Source organism: Hemitrygon akajei, chromosome 22 (genome assembly GCF_048418815.1).
Source record: "Hemitrygon akajei chromosome 22, sHemAka1.3, whole genome shotgun sequence".
NCBI lineage: Eukaryota > Metazoa > Chordata > Chondrichthyes > Myliobatiformes > Dasyatidae > Hemitrygon > Hemitrygon akajei.
Window position 1 is genome coordinate 62,285,293 of NC_133145.1, and position 17,901 is coordinate 62,303,193.

The 17,901-nt window shown below is 41.1% G+C and overlaps 1 protein-coding gene across 1 annotated transcript in view; it reads right to left on the reverse strand.

Annotated features, from left to right (window-relative positions):
• Window positions 1-17,901, reverse strand: part of atad5a (ATPase family AAA domain containing 5a) — a 59,262-nt gene that overhangs the window by 30,738 nt on the left and 10,623 nt on the right. Inside the window, 6 exon segments of the mRNA XM_073026450.1 lie at window positions 1,395-1,480; window positions 4,722-4,818; window positions 5,341-5,766; window positions 7,781-7,931; window positions 13,251-13,408; window positions 16,495-16,676. Coding sequence (XP_072882551.1) covers window positions 1,395-1,480; window positions 4,722-4,818; window positions 5,341-5,766; window positions 7,781-7,931; window positions 13,251-13,408; window positions 16,495-16,676 — 1,100 coding nt within the window.

Sequence of the window (17,901 nt, forward strand, 5' to 3'; positions counted from 1 at the left end):
ATGATACCCTCAGGGAAGAGATGCAGGAGTCTGAAGACACATACTCAATGTTTTAAGAACAGCTTCTTCCTCTCCGCCATCAGAGTTCTGAACTTCACTATTTTGCATCACCTATTCTTAATAATATTTATATTATTATAATGGTTTTTTTTTTAATGCATCTCTCTGTGCTGCTGCCACAACATGAGAAATGCAAAGCAGCAGAACAGGTGAAGCAGCATCTATGGAAATGAATAAACAGTCGACGTTTCAGGCCGAGACCCTTCAGGATGGGCCACAACATACATCAGTGATAATAAATGAGATTTCTGGTATTTATGGCAGGAGGCCACTTGGTCCACTGCACCCATATTGGCCAAAGTTGGACTTCAGTCTTCATAATGAGTGCACCCGTCTTTTCAATGTAGCCTTTCAGTGAGAAACAACACAAACTTCCTGGCTCATCACGCAGCTAAAGTTATGAAAGAAAAATTAAGTTGTACATTGAAATAATATTCTTTATGACCCAGGATAACCCAGGGCTTAAAGTTGATGAAGCACTCTTTTGTGAAATTGGTTGATGGATTGATGTTATTTCGAGCTTTATATTAGTCTACTAGAATAAGATAAAAAGTTTGGCACAGTAGCATAGTGCTTAGTGGAATGCTTCACAGTGCCAGTGACTGCGATTCAATTTCTGCCTCATCTGTAATGAAGTTTGTACGTTCCACTATTCTGATAGGAAATGTATCACTGTTACTTCGAGGACAGCACGGTAGTCTAAGAGTTAATGTAACACTTTACAGCACCAACAATTGTAATTGAGGTTCAGTTCCCGTTGCTGTCTGTAAGGAATTTCTACGTTCTTCAGTCAATGGTATGGGTGCTCCAGTTTCCTCCCACATTCCAAAGGTGTACAGGTTTATGCAATCCTGGGTAGGTCTGTAGTCTAGTGTAGTTTTTTACGTAGTTCAGTCTAGTTTTTGTACTGCGTCATGTAACACCATGGTCCTGAAAAAACATTGTCTCATTTTTACTATGTACTGTACCAGCAGTTATGGTCGAAATGACAATAAAAAGTGACTTGACTTGACTTAAGGTCAGTGAGTTGTGGCCATGCTATGTTGGTGCAAGAACGATGGTGATACTTGCTGGCTGTCCTTGGACATCCTTGGTCCCTGACGTAAACAACACATTTCATTGTCTGATATACCTTGACAAACAAAGCTAACCTTTAAATGCTACAGGATTAAAAGAATACGACTGTGACTGCATCATATTTTCTATTTGAAATTTGATCAGTTTCAGATGCCAAAGATGGCACGCAACTCTTACAGAGAGGAATTACTTTGTTAGTGGACTAAACACTGAGATCCAACATTGCCCAGAATAATTCATTAAGGAATATTACATACCCACTTTCTTATCTTTCTCAGTCTTTCTTTCCTTGTGTTTTTTCGTTTCTTCTTTATCAGCTCTTTTCTTCCATTCCATTAACCAACTATGTGAAAAACACAAGAGCATTCATTGAGTTCAATGGAATGACTTTTAACTTATCTCATTCAAACTTCACCTGCACACTCACCTGGCCACAAAATCTAACATACGCAGCTCACCATGAACTATCAGTAACTATGGTTTGTCTGCAGTTAGCTCCTGCTTGTAGCTGAGTACATTTTGTGTTGAATTAGCCGATTCTTCAATTCTGCCATATTACGTATACCGTAGATTCCGGACTACAGAGCGCACCTGATTAAAAGCCGCTGGCTCTAATTTTAGAAATAAAATCAATTTTTTACTTGTAAAGGCCGCACCGGATTTTCGGCCGCAGGTGTCCCACGTTGTAATATGAGATATTTACACAGAAAGATATTACACGTGAGGATTTTTTAACTTTTAATTAAATCCATATGGTAACAAAAACAAATACATATTGCAAATGCTTTTTTTTGAACCGTGCCCGTAACGCGACTACTTTTAAATATACGTTGCGTATACTTCTTTACTGAACAACATTCCAATATCTCCTAACGACTGGTAAAATATATATATACTGCAGCCTACCAGGAAAAGTTATTGATCGCCTTTAACTTAAAAGCAGCGTTTTCGCTCCGCCGCTCGACCCCCTCCTTCCCGTTTATCGCAAACGGCATTTAAAAGCAGCGTTTCGCTCGGGTCTAATGCCCCCTCCTTCCCGTTTATCGCAAACCGGTATCCCACAAGACGCGGCGAAACCGGGTGTGACGTCATAGCATCCCGCGATGTAGTACAGAAAACAAATATAGTTAAAACTCTTCTAACTTTAACTAGAAAATGAATTACTAAGCGAAAATATTATAAACTAAATAACTGCCATAAAGGCAGCACAATGCTTTTCTTCGAGTGTTTTCCATGTTGATGAGGGTGAGTACAAATGACTGATTTACAATAATTTAATTGTGAAAGTGCGCTTGATTTATCGTACAATTTCATTGGACCTCTGTGAACTACTCATCAATTTTATTGGTCTACTGTTACGAGGCGGCATGAAAAAAAACCATGTATTAGCCGCTCTGTATTAAAGGCCGCAGAGTTCAAAGCTGTTAAAAATGTGGGAAAAAAGTAGCGGCTTAAAATCCGGAATCTACGGTAATCATTTTTCACCATTTTAATCATTGAAAACCAGTCTTCAGTAGACTAGGCCTTAAACTATGGAATACTTTTGTAACTTCCATATTCCTCCTTCAATTTAGTGTCTTCATTACCATCTCTTTTTGTGTCCTGTCCAGTCACCTACCTACAAGTCAAATCTTGGGATAGATTCCTCAGGATAATTCAAAATACTAAAGTTGTTTATGTAAATAACTACTGCTATTAATGAAGAATCAATAAATGTACCAAAAGTCATGGAACATAGAATACTACAGTACAGTGCAGGCCCTCCGGTGAACAATGTGCTGACGACCGACTTCAAGATCAATCCAGCTCTTTCCTCCTACATGGCCCTCCATCCATGTGCCCATTTAAGAGTCACTAATGTATCTAAAGAACCATGTTGTCATAGAGCACTACACATAAAGTCCCTTCAGACCACCAAGTTTGTGCTGAACTGTTATTCTGACTAGTCCCATCCACCAGCACTTTCTCCATATCCCTCCGTACCCTTCCATCGATCCCCAAGTTCTCCATATGCCCCCATCCATTACACCCCTCTTAAGTGTTGCAATCGACCCTGCATCCATTACTTCCACTGGCAGCTCATTCCACACTCTCACCACCCTGAGTGAAGAAGTTCTCCATCAGATTCCCCTTAAATATTTCACTTTTCACCCTTAACTTACAAATTCTAGTTCTAGTCTCATTCCACCTCAGTGGAAAAAGCCTGCTTGCATTTACCCTATCTTTACCCCCCCCCCCCCATAATTTTGTATACATCAGTCAAATCTCCTCTCATTCTTCTATGCTCCAGGGAATAAAGTACTAAGCTATTCAACCTTTCCCTATAAATCAGGTCCTCAAATCCTTGTAAAGTTTCTCTCTACTCTTTCAATCTTATTGTCTTGGTGTTTCTAGAATAGGGAAATTGAATGAAGTTCCTATCATCAATCCCCAATGAATGATGCGAGAAACTACGGACACAGGTCTAAAATTGGCTCATTGAGTCTATACTAACTACCAACCACTCATTAAACATATAGAACTTTACAGCACAGTACAGGCCCTTCAGCCCATGATGTTGTACCAACCTTTAAACCTACTCCATGATCAATTTAACCCTTTCCTTCTACATAGCCTTCCATGTTTTTTTATCATCCATGTTCATATCCCAAGTTTCTAAAATGCCCCTAATGTATCTGTCTCTACCACCATACCTGGGAGGACATTCCACACACCTACTACCCTCTGTGTAAAAAAACTTACCTCTGACAACCTCCCTATACTTTCCTCTAATCACCTTAAAATTTTGCTCTCTCACATTAGCCATTTCTGTCCAGAGAAAAAGTCTCTGGCTGTCCACTTGATCTATGCCTCTCATCATCTTATACACCTCCATCAAGTCACCTCTTATCCTCCTTCACTCCAAAGAGAAAAACCTAGCTCACTCAGCCTCTCTAGTCCAGACAGCATCCTGGCAAATCTCCTCTGCACCCTCTCTAAAGCTACTAGAGAGCTGCAATGATAAAGATATCATTCAGATCTCTATATTGAGATATCTATCATTAACTAGCCAACTGTAGCTCACTTATGAGAGAGAAGTGATCATACATGCAAAGTGCTGGCAAACTTTACAGACCTGAAGCCTCAAGGGAAATGGTGAGCATTTGCAGTCTAAAATACAGAGAAAGTTTGAACAAGACAAACAAATTGCAGATAAGCATCAATCCAGAATTCAAATTCAAAGCTCTTTAATTTTGATTTGCTCCGAGATTCTTATATTCACAAGTTAGATAAGCAAACAAAAGGATTAGACGCTGAGATTTTGCTAAATTACTAATCAGCCTTTAAATTTATAAATTAATGCAATAATTCACAAGTGTGGGTCAGTGAAGAGAAAGAATTTACATTTTCAAGCTGTACAAATACTATATTGCATCATGAAATACCACAGACATAAGAAATGGGAGAAAATTACTTTTCAACAACTAGACAATCTATCTATTCCGTTTATTATTTCCAAAGAGTTTGGAACTTCTAATTTAGGAAAAGTGATGCGGAGTTTCTACTTCAGGGAAAAAGCCACTCAGATAGATCTTATCACTTACCTGTGTAATTTCCTGACTGCACCGAGATTTCCAACAAGTTCACTGGAATGTTGTGGCTGGTATTTCTCAGTCCATAGCAGATCTTCCCTGATGAAATCTGAAAAGTTAGGTTCAATTAACATTTTCTGTGATTCTCAAGAGGTACTTAACTATGACACAGTTTTGTTGGGAGCAGAAATAGCAGCATATCATCAGCAGGGGGAGCAAAGCCTATAACAGTTCATATTCTCCACAATTAGACAGCTCTGTCTGTCTAAACTCTAAGCCGTGGAATTATTCTGTCTACACGCATCACAACTTGGCATGGCAACTGCTTTGCCACGTGATTGCAGGAAACAGAGTTGTGAACACCGCTCAGTACATCACTGGAATGCAGTGTCAGTGACACAGGTCCAATTCCGCTGCTGTCTGTAAGGGCTGGGGAAGGAATCTGACAGGAGAGAACAGTGCAGCATGGAAGAAAAGAGGAGGAGGAGGGGCACCAGAGGGAGATTCTATAACTTCAATGAAACCAGCAGAGGATGAGTGCAGCCTTGAAGAAATGAATAGCATTCCCATGTTCATGCCAAACATGCAGGGTTGACTAAAAACAACTACTCAGAAATGAGAATGACATTACCATCAGAAGTGTCAGGTTGTTCCCTCTTTGGTTGGTCAGTTAATTTAGAAACAGACAATGGGGCAGACGTGGCCTGAGCTTCTGCTACTTTGGTCTCACGTTCAGACTTCTGCTGCTTTCTCTTAACGGATCTATTGAGCCGATTTCTGGTCGAAGCTGTGCAGTTCTGGTTATCGTTGCCTCTTCCATTCCTTGCAGAGCTCTCAGACCCTGTGGACAGCTCCTGAGTGCAATATTCCTCATCCCTGATGATGACCAAATCCTGTTCACTTTCAAGTGCTTTCTTCCTCTTATGTTTCTGATCTTGCCTTTCAACCCGTCTCTTCCTTTTCCCCAGCAGTGGTTCTGGGTTGGCACACACAGGTAATGCTTGTTGGGGCTCTGCCTCAAGCTCTATAATAGAATTCTCCATTTTATTTGAAGATCCTAAGAATAAAAAATAAACACAAATTTTTGTAAGATTATGTGGGGCATAGATAGAGTGGACAGCCAGCACTTTCTCCCCCAGAGAAGAAATGGCCAATTCCAGAGGGCATCTGTTTAAGGAAAGTTTAGGGAAAGATTTCTGTGGTAGGTTTTTTTTAAACAAAAACAGTGGTGGGTGTATGGTACCACTCCACTGGGCGGAGAGGAGGAGGCTGATACAATAGGGGTATTTAAAAGGACTTAATGACTGGAAATACTCAAGACTGGACAGGAAGGGTGAACAAGCCAGAATAAGGTGGTTTCATCTATCACTTGCCAGCTTGAAATCCTTCCCCACTCTACATCTTCTTATTCTGGCTTTTGCCCCCTTTATTCCAGTCCTGATGAAGAGTCTGTCCCTGAACCATCAACTTTAATCCCCTTGGTAGATGCTGCCTGACCGGCTGAGTTTCTCTAGCATTTTGCATGTGTTCCTCCAAATTTCCAGTATCTGCAGAATCTTGTGTTTGTAACTTCCCAATAGGGTTCGGAGCTCTCTAGGGTTGGGGGAAGAGGGAAAGATGTGCAGTTGCTGAGAATTATGTTCTGGACGCGGAGGCCAGTGCGGTGGTAGGTGAGGACAAGAGGAACCCTATCCCTGATAGGGTGGCAGGAGGATAGGGTGAGAACAGACACGCATGAAATGGAAGAGATGCTGTTGAGGGCAGCGCTGATGGTGAAGGAAGGGAAGAACCTTTCTTAGAAGAAAGGGAAAATCTCCTACGTTCTGGAATGAAAAGCCTCATCCTGAGAGCAGATGCGGTGGAGACAGGGGAAGTGTGAAAAGGGGATGGGGGAGGTATAATCCATGTAGCAGTGAGAGACTATGGGTTTGTAATAGATATCAGCTTTATTCAATCCATCCTGGCCATCCACAGAATGGGCAGCAATCTCTTTGATGCTGTTACATCTAATTGATGAAGGCAATTTACAGCGGATTAGAAAGGGAAAGATTACTTGATAATTAGTTGAATTATGGTTCCTTAAGATTGTTATAGTGGCAGTGAAGGCAAATTCCCTCTAACTATGAAATGCTCCCAATGGCACATGTCTAAAATAGCCTCTGACAACCAAGTTCTGCTCCTGGCCTTTATGCTTGGCTTAGCTACTTAGTCTGGCAGAGCCTTTTCTACTGACAGGAGGGGCAATGACAGACTACTGGTGCCTTAAAACCAGTTCACTTTAGATAGACGAGCTAAAATGTTGTGGTTGGTAGCTCACCTAGGAGGAAGAAATCTCTGACTTCAAACCTCTGGTGCCTTGCGATTATAACCACTCATGAGGAAACCTTCAGGAGTAAACCCCAAGGAAAAATCCAGAGATGGAGTACTTAAGGCAGTCCTACGTTGAGTCCAACACTGACTAGCAACTCCTGTGAGGCCACTGGTGTCAACTGTATCAATTTTGGTCATTCCTTTGGATTCATCAGCTGTGTGGAGAGGGGGAGCCAGCCACATGGGCAACAGCTTGCTCTCCATATCGTACTACCCTGGCTTGTGTATCGTGTAGACAGCTAGGATGCAACATCTATGGTCAACATCGACCAATGGAGGGCCTCGAAATTGAATTAGCTGCACTGATATCTTCACAAACCCATAAAAAACTCAATCTTATGTTGAGCTAGGTTAAGAAAACCATCACTGTTATTCTGAAATATGAAACAGGATAACAACACTTTGATATATCAGTATAAATTTATCACTTAATTTTTTGTACAATTCATTTAGATTTAGAAAATCTGTAATAGCCCTTTCCAGGCCAATGAGCACGCGCCACCCAAATATACCCATGTGACCAATTAACCTACTAATCCACGTCTTTGGAATGTGGGAGAAAACCAGAGCAACTGGAGGAAAGTCAATACGGTTACGGGGAGAACATACCAACTCCTATAGACAACGGTGGAATTAAACCTGGCTCCTGGTTAAGCTGAACTTAAAACAAAGCCATATTCAAATACTACCCATGCACTGACCTGTTCTGAGCATGTCTGCAAAATGATCATTTCGTTTCTGGAGTAATGGCTTGAACAATTTTCGTACAGGGAACTCTGGATGGGACAACCTTATTTCTTCGAGTAAGCACTTCTGCACATCCTGTGAGAATTCTGTCCTCCAGTTAGATAACTGCAGCAAAAAAATTAAGTCTTTAAATTCATCAAATCTCATGCATGACAAAAACCACATGGTCAAAGTAGTTTGTCTTCCACAAATTAAAAAAACAAAAGTATTTTTTAAAGAGATCTTTATCCTTAATTAAAGATTAGCTTTATTTGTCACATGTACATCAATACATACAAATTCAATAACGACTGTTATCTGCTCAAATTAAGGTTATACTAAAGATTCCAAGTAATCACAAGGTTTACAGCCTAAATCAGCTGAGGAAATTGTACATGTGAAATGTTTGTTCTATGCCATTGAATTATGTGGGGGTGGGTCCCAACAAGATCTTGTCTTGAACTGGCATTTGGCCATTGAAGCAGCTGCAAGTCTGGCATTTCTATAAATGCAAAGTCAAAAATGTATATGCCCTGGACTCTGTGACAGGATTAGAAGTTAGTCTGACAGAGCACAGGGAAGGAAATATAAACTGCTTTAAAATTGTTTAATTTTGTTGGTTTCTAAATGACAAATGTCTTAAGAGGATAAGTTAAGTGGGCTAGGACTTTTCTTTTGGAGAGAAGGAAGCCTGATAGAGGTGTACATGATGATAACAAGAATAGGTAAGAGTTGATAGCCAGAGATTTTTTTTGCGTGGGGGTAATATTTTTCACTAATATGTGGGGCACAATTTTAAGGTGATTTAAGGAAAGTATAAGGGACATGTCAGAGGCAAGTCTTTTAATACGGAGAGCCATCAGATTTCAGATATGGTCCATGAACACTACCTCATTATTTTGCTCCCTTTTTGCACTACTTATTTTTAAAATACATGTCCTCTTGTAGCTTAGAGTAATTTTTCTTTATGAACTGCACTGAACTGCTGCTGCAAAACAACGAACTTCACGACACAGGTCAGTGATAACAAAGCTGATTCTGATCCTGTACGTCATGAATGTGAACCGTTAGCAGCAGATTTTTATATTTGTTCATTCAGTTCTTAGTTTTTGGCCAATGCTGGCAGGACCAGCTTTTCATTCCCATCCAACAGTGGAGTGTCCTTGAAATCTTACAGTGTAGGATTTGTTGCAGTCTTGGAAATGCAGTGGGTTATTTGATGCAACAAGCTCCACAAAATAGCAACAACATAAATGAACAGATTGTCTAGTTTATGACAAACAAGAGAAAATCTGTAGATGCTGGAAAACCAAGCATCACACACAAAATGCTGGAGGAACTGAACAGGCCATGTAGCATCTATGGAAAAGCGTACAGTCGACATTTTGGGCTGAGACCCTTCATCAGGACTGGAGAAAAAAAAGACGAGGAGTCAGAGTTAGAAGGTGGAGATGTGGTAGGGGTGAAGTGAAGAGCCGGAAAGTTGATTGCTGAAAGAAATACAAGGCTGGAGAAGGAGGAATCTGATACGAGAGGACAGAAGGCCATGGAAGAAAGAAAAGGGGGGAGGAGCAACAGAGGGAGATAAGGTGAAAGGGGGAAAATGGGAATGGGGAATGGTGAAGGGAGGGGGTTGTATTACCAGAAGTTCAAGAAATTGATGTTCATGCCATTAGGTTGGAGACTACCCAGATGAAATATAAGGTGTCACTCGTCCAACATGAGTGCGACAGCAGAGGCCAAGGACTGACGTGTCAGAATGAGAGTGGGAAGTGGAATTAAAATTTGTTGCCACTGGGAGATCCCGCTTTTTCTGGGATATGGAGCATAAATGCTCGACGAAGCACTCCCAATCTATGTTGGGTCTCACCAATATACAGGAGGCCACACTGGGAGCACTGGATACAGTAGCTGACCCCAACAGACTCACAAGTAAAGTGTCATCTCACCTGGAAGGACTGTTTGGGGTCCTGAATAGTAGCAAAGGAGGTGGTATAGGGGTGGGTGTAGCACCCGTTCCACTTGCAAGGATAAGCGTCAGAAGGGAGATCAGTGGTGAGGGACAAATGGATAATGGAGTCGCACAGGGAGCATCTCTGCAGAAAGTGGGGGTGAGGGAAAGATGCTTGGTGGTGAAATCCTGTTGGAAGTGGCAGAAGTTACGGAAGATTATGTGCTGGATATGGAGGCCGGTGGAGTAGTAGGTGAGGATAGGGTGAGAGCAAACGTGCATGAAATGGAAGAGATGCAGTTGAGGGCAGCATTGATGGTGGAGGAAGGGAAGCCCCTTCCTTTAAAGAAGAAAGACAGCTCCTTAGTTCTGGAATGAAAAGCTTCATCCTGAGGGTAGATGTGGAGAAGAAGGATTTGAGAGATGGGAATGGCATTTTTACAAGTAACAGGGTGGGAAGAGGTATAGTCCAGGTAGTTGTGGGAGTCTGGAGACAGCTTTATCTACTAATATCTATTATAAACCCACAGAGATAGACAGAGAGATCAAGAAAGGAGAGGGCAGTGTCAGAAATGGGCCAGGTAAATTTGAAGGTAGGGTGGAAGTTAGAGGTAAAGTTGATGAAGTCGATGAGCTCTGCGTGGGTGCAGGAAGTAGCACCAATGTGGTTGCTGATGTAGCTATTTTACGATCATGTTGGTTGAAGGACAAATACTTCACTGAACGCAACCTATGAACTAATTTTCAAAGACTCTGTAACTTGCTTTCTCAGTGTTACTTATTTTGTCTTACTAAGGTTTTTTTGTATTTGCAGTTCATCTTCTGTGGCTCATTGGTTGCTTGTCATTGATTCTCTGTGTAGTTCATCATTGATTCTATTGTATTTCTTTGTTCTACTGTAAATGCCAGCAAGAAAATGAATCTCAAGGTGGTACGTAGTGACATAAATGTACTTTGATAGGATATTTACCCTGAACATAAATGCACTCTGACCAGCACTACAGTACCTTTCACAGGTATTCTTGATTCTTGGGGCAGCACAGTAACATAGTGGTGAGCAAAACACTTTTCAGTACCAGCAACCTGGGTTCAATCCCTGCTGCCTGTAAGTTGTATGTTCTCCCTGTGGCTGTGTGGGTTCCCCCCACAACCTACTGGTTGGTAGGTCGATTGGTCATTGTAAATTGTCCTGTGATTGGGCTAGGATTAAATCAGGGATTGTTGGGTGGCGTGGCTCAGAGGGCAGGGAAGGCCTATTCCACGCTGCATGTCAATCAGACAGACAGACAAAAATAACTTAACGAGAGTTTGATTTATGAGTTTTCATTATAATGTCACTGACTCCCAAGAGTACATCCTTAATAATGAACTTTATTGCGGTAACACCCATGATCATTTCATGCAGTATTGTGACACCACTGACTTGATCAACAATAATGCACTACTGGGATTGATCCAAGTGTATTCTGTATGTCCCTCATGGTGGCTTCAGAATGAACCAGTAGCTCTGAGGGTTGCACCTCCTTTGGGAAATCATGATGAGTTTTGACAATTAATATTAAGCTGGTTAATTAAAAAGAGAAAAGGGTGAGCATCTGGTGTGCATCAGTCAGTTGCTGTAATTTATAGCCATTGCAGAGTGAAAACTCCTTACAATGGGAACTAAGTAATAATAACAATGCTTGTGATATTATTCCTGGAAACAAATCTTGTTTTGCAAAGGACAGAGTTAGTCTAACATGTGGGAATGTATAAAGTGTTAAATAACCGGTTAGAAGATCGGAATCCATGGCATAAAACCAAGTTTGATGATAAATCAGAGAGAGTGAAAAAACAGATTAACTGGACAGGCTGTCTTCAGCCTCCAACTGAAAGATGGTATGCAAAACAAAGTTTTACCCTGTATCTCGGTACATGTGACAATAATAAACCTATTTACTGCAAAAAAACATTATTTTAAATTATTTGCTCAAATCTCTCGGAAATATGGAAAGTTTTGAGCCTTTTCAAAACTCGTGGGAAATTTGAACAGTGACCACTACCACTGAGCCAAGACTGACACCAACATTGGATAATATCAGACAGACAGACATACTTTATTGATCCCGAGGGAAATTGGGTTTCATTACAGTTGCACCAACCAAGAATAGTGTAGAAATATAGCAATATAAAACCATAAATAATTAAATAATAAGTAAGTAAGTTATTCCAAGTGGAAGTAAGTCCAGGACCAGCCGATTGGCTCAGGGAGTCTGACACTCTGAGGGAGGAGTTGTAAAGTTTGATGGCCACAGGCAGGAATGACTTCCTATGACGCTCAGTGTTGCATCTCAGTGGAATGAGTCTCTGGCTGAATGTACTCCTTGCCTAACCAGTACATTATGGAGTGGATGGGAGACACTGTCCAAGATGGCATGCAACTTGGATAGCATCCTCTTTTCAGACACCACTATCAGAGAGCCCAGTTCCACCCCCACAACATCACTGGCCTTACAAATGGGTTTGTTGATTCTGTTGGTGTCTGCTACCCTCAGCCTGCTGCCCCAGCACACAACAGCAAACATGATAGCACTGGCCACCACAGACTCGAAGAACAATGGCACTGGCCACCAGACTCGTAGAGTCTCTGCTCCTGTTCTGAATTGGCCCAGTATGCTGGTCCATCCTCCATTCAAGTTCAAAGTAAATCTATTATCAAAGTATGTGTGCACTCTGGCTACTTTATTAGGTAACTCCTGTATCTAATAAAGTGGCCACTGAGTGCATGTTCACGGTCTCCTGCTACTGTAGCCCATCCACTTCAAGGTTCAACATGTGCATTCAGAGATGCTCTTCTGCACACCACTTTTGTAATGTTTGGTTACTTGAATTACTGTCATCTTCCTGTCTTAAAACGGTCCCATTCTCCTCTGACCTCTCAATAGCGAGGCGTTTTCACCCACAGAAATGCCACTCATTGGCTGTTTCTTGCTTTCCCACACCATTCTCTGTAAACTTTGGAGATTGTTGTGCATGAAAATCCCAGGAAATACTCAAACCACCCTGCCTGGCATCAACAATCACTCCACAGTCAAAGTCACTTCGGTCACATTTCTTCCCCATTCTGATATATGGTCTGAACAACAACTGAACCTTTTGACCACGTCTGCATATTTTTGTGCATTGAGTTGCTGCCACTTGATTAACTGATTAGATATTTGCATTAACAAGCTGGTGTTTTGGTGTATCTAATAAAGTGGCCACTTACGTCACCCTAGAGATTCATTTTCCTTGTGGGCACTTACATGAAAAAATAGAAATACAGTAGAATTTATGAAAAACTATACAGAATCAAATATTGATAAACAACCGATGTGCAAAAGGCGAGTTCACTTCTCCATCCTTATTGAAAACACTTTTTCTGGAGTCACGTACAACATTGCAAACTAGCAACTGAACTGCACAGTAATCAAACATCATGACAACAAATTAAAACTATTAAAAGCCACACTTACCCCAACCCAAGGTGCTGCTGTGGGAGCTGTGTAATTCACTTCAGAGAAGTCGCCAAGAGAAAGGGAGGATTTCAGAATTCCTTCCATTCTACCACTCACATCCTGAAACTGCTTCAGAATCACACAACTGGGCCATGGTAGGTCCCACAGTAGTGATGCTGGATGATAAAAACAAACCGCTTAGAAAATTAGAGACACTATTTTATGAAATACCAAAGCATTCCAATGCAGGGCATGTCTGTTTACAACAAGCCAAGAGTATGTGAGATTATATTACATCATGTCATAATGAAATTAAAACTTCTCATTTGTTCAACCCGCCTTTCACATCCATATTCATCTCTGACCATTTGTAACTACTGGCAGGTTTACAGATATGTGTAGAAATATTGAGGAAGGAAATCTGAATTGTTAGTAAATTATTATGGAATATCCTGCTTTATTGCTGATGGTAAATAAAGAATGTTATCATGTATCTAGCCATTTAAAAAAGTTTCATTCATTTTAAAATTAAAGTATGTATATGTAACCATATACTGCCTGGAGATTCATTTTCTTACAGGCATTTACAGGAAAATAAAAAATACAATACAGTCAGTGAAAAACTATACATAAACAAAAACTGATTAACTTTAAAAGGGAGACACAAGAGATGACAGATTCTAGTACCTGGAGCAACAACTTGCTCGAAACTGTCAGTAGATTGTTGCTTGTTTTAAAGAGTTTGCTTTCTAAGAAAAAGCAACACACAAAATGCTGGAGGAATTCAGCATCTACAGAAGTTAATAAACAGTCGACGTTTTGGGCTGAGACTCTTCAGGATTGATGAAGGGTCTTGGCCCAAAACATTGATTGCTTATTCTCCAGATGCTGGAAATTCAGAGACCCACACGAATGCCAGCAGGTCAGGCAGCATCAGTGTTTCAGGCCAAGACCCTTCACCAAGACAGTTGAACTGTTCTATCAAACCTTTGCAAGGTGGAAGGTCCAGATGGAGTACCTGGTAAGGCTCTGAAAACCTGTGCCAACCTACTGGCGGAAGTATTCAAGGACATTTTCAACCTCTCACTGCTACGGGCGGAAGTTCCCACTTGCTTCAAAAAGGCAACAATTATACAAGTGCCTAAGAAGAATAATGTGAGCTGCCTTAATGACTTATTGCCCAGTAGCACTCACATCTAATTTGCTTTGAGAGGTTGGTCATGACGAGACTGAACTCCTGCCTCAGCAAGGACCTGGATCCATTGTAATTTGCCTGTTGCCACAATAGGTCAACAGCAGATGCAATCTCAATGGCTCTTCACACAGCTTTAGATCACCTAGACAACACAAACACCTATGTCAGGATGCTGTTCATCGACTATATATATCTCAGCATTTAATACCATCGTACCCACAATCCTGATTGAGAAGTTGCAGAACCTGGGCCCCTGTACCTCCTTCTGCAATTGGATCCTCGACTTCCTAACCAGAAGACCACAATCTGTGTGGATTGGTGATAACATCTCCTCCTCACTGACGATCAACACCGGTGCACCTCAGAGGTGTGTGCTTAACCCACTGCTCGACTTTCTTTATACCCATGACTGTGTGGCTAGGTATAGCTCAAATACCATCTATAAATTTGCTGACAATACCACCATTGTTGGTAGAATCTCATGTGGTAATGAGAGGGCATACAGGAGTGAGATATGCCAACTAGTGGAGTGGTATCGCAGCACAACCTGGCACTCACCGCCAGTAAGATGAAAGAGCTGATTGTGGACTTCAGGAAGGGTAAGATGAAGAAGCACATACCAATCCTCATAGGAGGATCAGAAGTGGAGAGAGTGAGCAGTTTTAAGTTCCTGGGTGTTGAGATCTAACCTGGTCCCAACATATCGATGCAGTTATAAAAAAGGCAAGTCAGCGGCTATACTTCATTAGGAGTTTGAAGAGATTTGGTATGTCAACAAATACATTCAAAAATTTCTATAGATGTATCATGGAGAGCATTCTGACAGGCTGCATCACTGTCTGGTATGGGGGGGGGAGGGGGAGTTTACTGCACAGGACCACAAGAAGCTGCAGAGGATTGTAAATTTAGTTGGCTCCATCTTGGGTATTAGCCTACAAAGTACCCAGGAATATCATCAAGGAGCAGTGTCTCAGAAAGGCAGCATCCATTATTAAGCACCCAGGGCATGCCCTTTTCTCACTGTTACCATCAGGTAGGAGATACAGAAGCCTGAAGGGACACACTCAGTGATTCTGGAACAGCTTCTTCCCCTCTGCCATCTGATTCCTAAATAGACATTGAAACTTTGGACACTACCTCACTTTTTAAATATATAGCATTTCCGTTTTTTGCACGATTTTTAATCTATTCAATATATGTATACTGTACTTTATTTATTTCTTCTACATTATGTATTGCATTGAACTGCTGTTGCTAAGTTAACAAATTTCACGTCACATGCCAGTGATAATAAACACGATTCTGATCTGCTGCACATCGTTACAGGAGCATGGGGTAAACGAGGGACATGGCAGATAAGAAAGTGGAGGAGAGAGGAGCATTTGATGACATTTGGCTGTAATGTTGATTCCTCTCATCTTTTTAGTGGCACATTCAGAACTTTGCACAATTTATTGCAATTCCTTAACAAAATCAATCTGCATTTTCTCCAGGCAGCACTCCCAAACTTCAAAACCTAAATGTCTGAGGTTGGCACTAGGGAGTATTTATTGCATGCCGTTCTGATCATCCCATAACAGGAAGGATGTGGAGGATTTAGGGAAGATTTCAGAAGATTTACCAGGATGCTGTTTGGATTGGAGGGAATTAGTTATCAGAAGAGGTTGGAAAAATTTGGGTTGTTTTCTGTAGTTGCGGTGGGGCTGGGGAAAGGGTGGAAAAGAACTGATAGCTTTATAAAGTTATGAGGAGCACAGATGTCATATGCAGCTAAAATCTAGAAATGTCAAAAAGTAGAGGGCATAGTTTTAAGATGATATGGGGAAAATTTGAAGATGTGTAAGGCTAGGTTTTCTTTATACAGAGTGGTGGGTGTGTGGAACGCATTGCCAGAGGCGGTAGTGGAAGCAGATATGAGAGGCATTCAGATAGACGCACGAACGTGTAAGGAATGGAGGAATATGGATCATGTACAGGCAGAAGGGATTAGTTTAATTTGACATCAAGCTTGGTACAGACATTGTGGGCTGAAGAACCTGACCCTGTGCTGTACTATTCTGTTCTCACCTTGACTTCTTTGCTGGACATGAACAACAGTTTGGAAAGAAACACCAGCAGTAGAATAGATCTCCATTGCTGCCGCCGCCTTTGCTATGTGCTTTTTCAAGGAATCCGGCAAACCACTCATGAGAAACTGACGCTTAGCTCGGAACTGTTCCATGTCCTGAGAATTTTCAGATCCATTACAACTATGGGGGAGAGAGAAAGAAGAGGCTTGTTGATATATTTAGATTTCATTTTCATGATAAGCATCATTCTTTTCAGTAAAAAAAAAACTGCAGAAAACACTGGAAGTACTCAGTAGATCAGGAAGCATCTGCAGTGAAACTTTTAACTGTGCTTCTTTCTGTAGGTGCTGCTTTATCATTCTTTTAGAACATAGAGCACTACAGCACAGTACAGGGCCGTTGTCCCATGATTTTATGCTGTCCATTTAACCTAATCTAAGATTAACTTAACCCTCCTTTCCTACCTATTTTTCTGTCATCCATGTGCCTGTGTAAGAGTTTACTAAATATCCTTAAGGTATCTGCCTCTACCACCATCCCTAGCAGAATGTTCCACTCACTCACCACCCCCCCCGTGAAAAAACCTATCTCTGACATCATCCCCCTACAACTGTCCTTCTTATATCTTAAAGTTATGCTCCTTTGTATCAGCCATTTCCACCCTGGGAAGGAAGTCTCTGGCTGTCCACTCTCATCATCTTGTACACCTCTATCAAGCCACATCTCATCCTTTTTTATTCCAAAGAGAATAGTCATAAGTTGTTCAACCTGTCTTCATAAAACGTGCTCTTTAATCCAGACAACCTCCTGGTAAATCTCCTCTGCACCCTCTCTAAAGCTTCCACATGCTTCCTATAATGAGGTGACTAGAACTGTACACACTATTCCCAGTGAAGTATAGTACAAAATATAATATTGTACTGTAATGGCATGGTTTGCAAATATAACCAGTATCCTGCAGGTAGAGTGAAATATCAGTTAGCAAAATTCTTTACAGCACCACTCAGGGTTCAATTCCTGCTGCCGCCTGTATGGGTTAAGGCCAGTGAGTTGCGGACATTCTATGTTGACACTGGAAGTGTGGCAACGCTTGCGGGTGGCCCAGCACAATCCTCGCTGTTTTGATTTGACACAAACAACACATTTCCCTATGTTTTGATGTCACAATGTACGTACATGTGACAAATAAAAGTCATCTTTCAAAATGCTGGAAATGCAATTTCTCCAGAATTATTTGCACATAAATAAGGCTGCTCTGGAATGCATTACCTGAAAGAAGGTATAAAATAGATTCAATAGCAACTTTTTAAGAGAATTGGAAAAATTAGTTTAAAAAGGAAATAAATTGTTAGCCCCACCCTGGTTTTGCTAAATGGGGCTAATTGAGTAATATTTTTTCTAATGT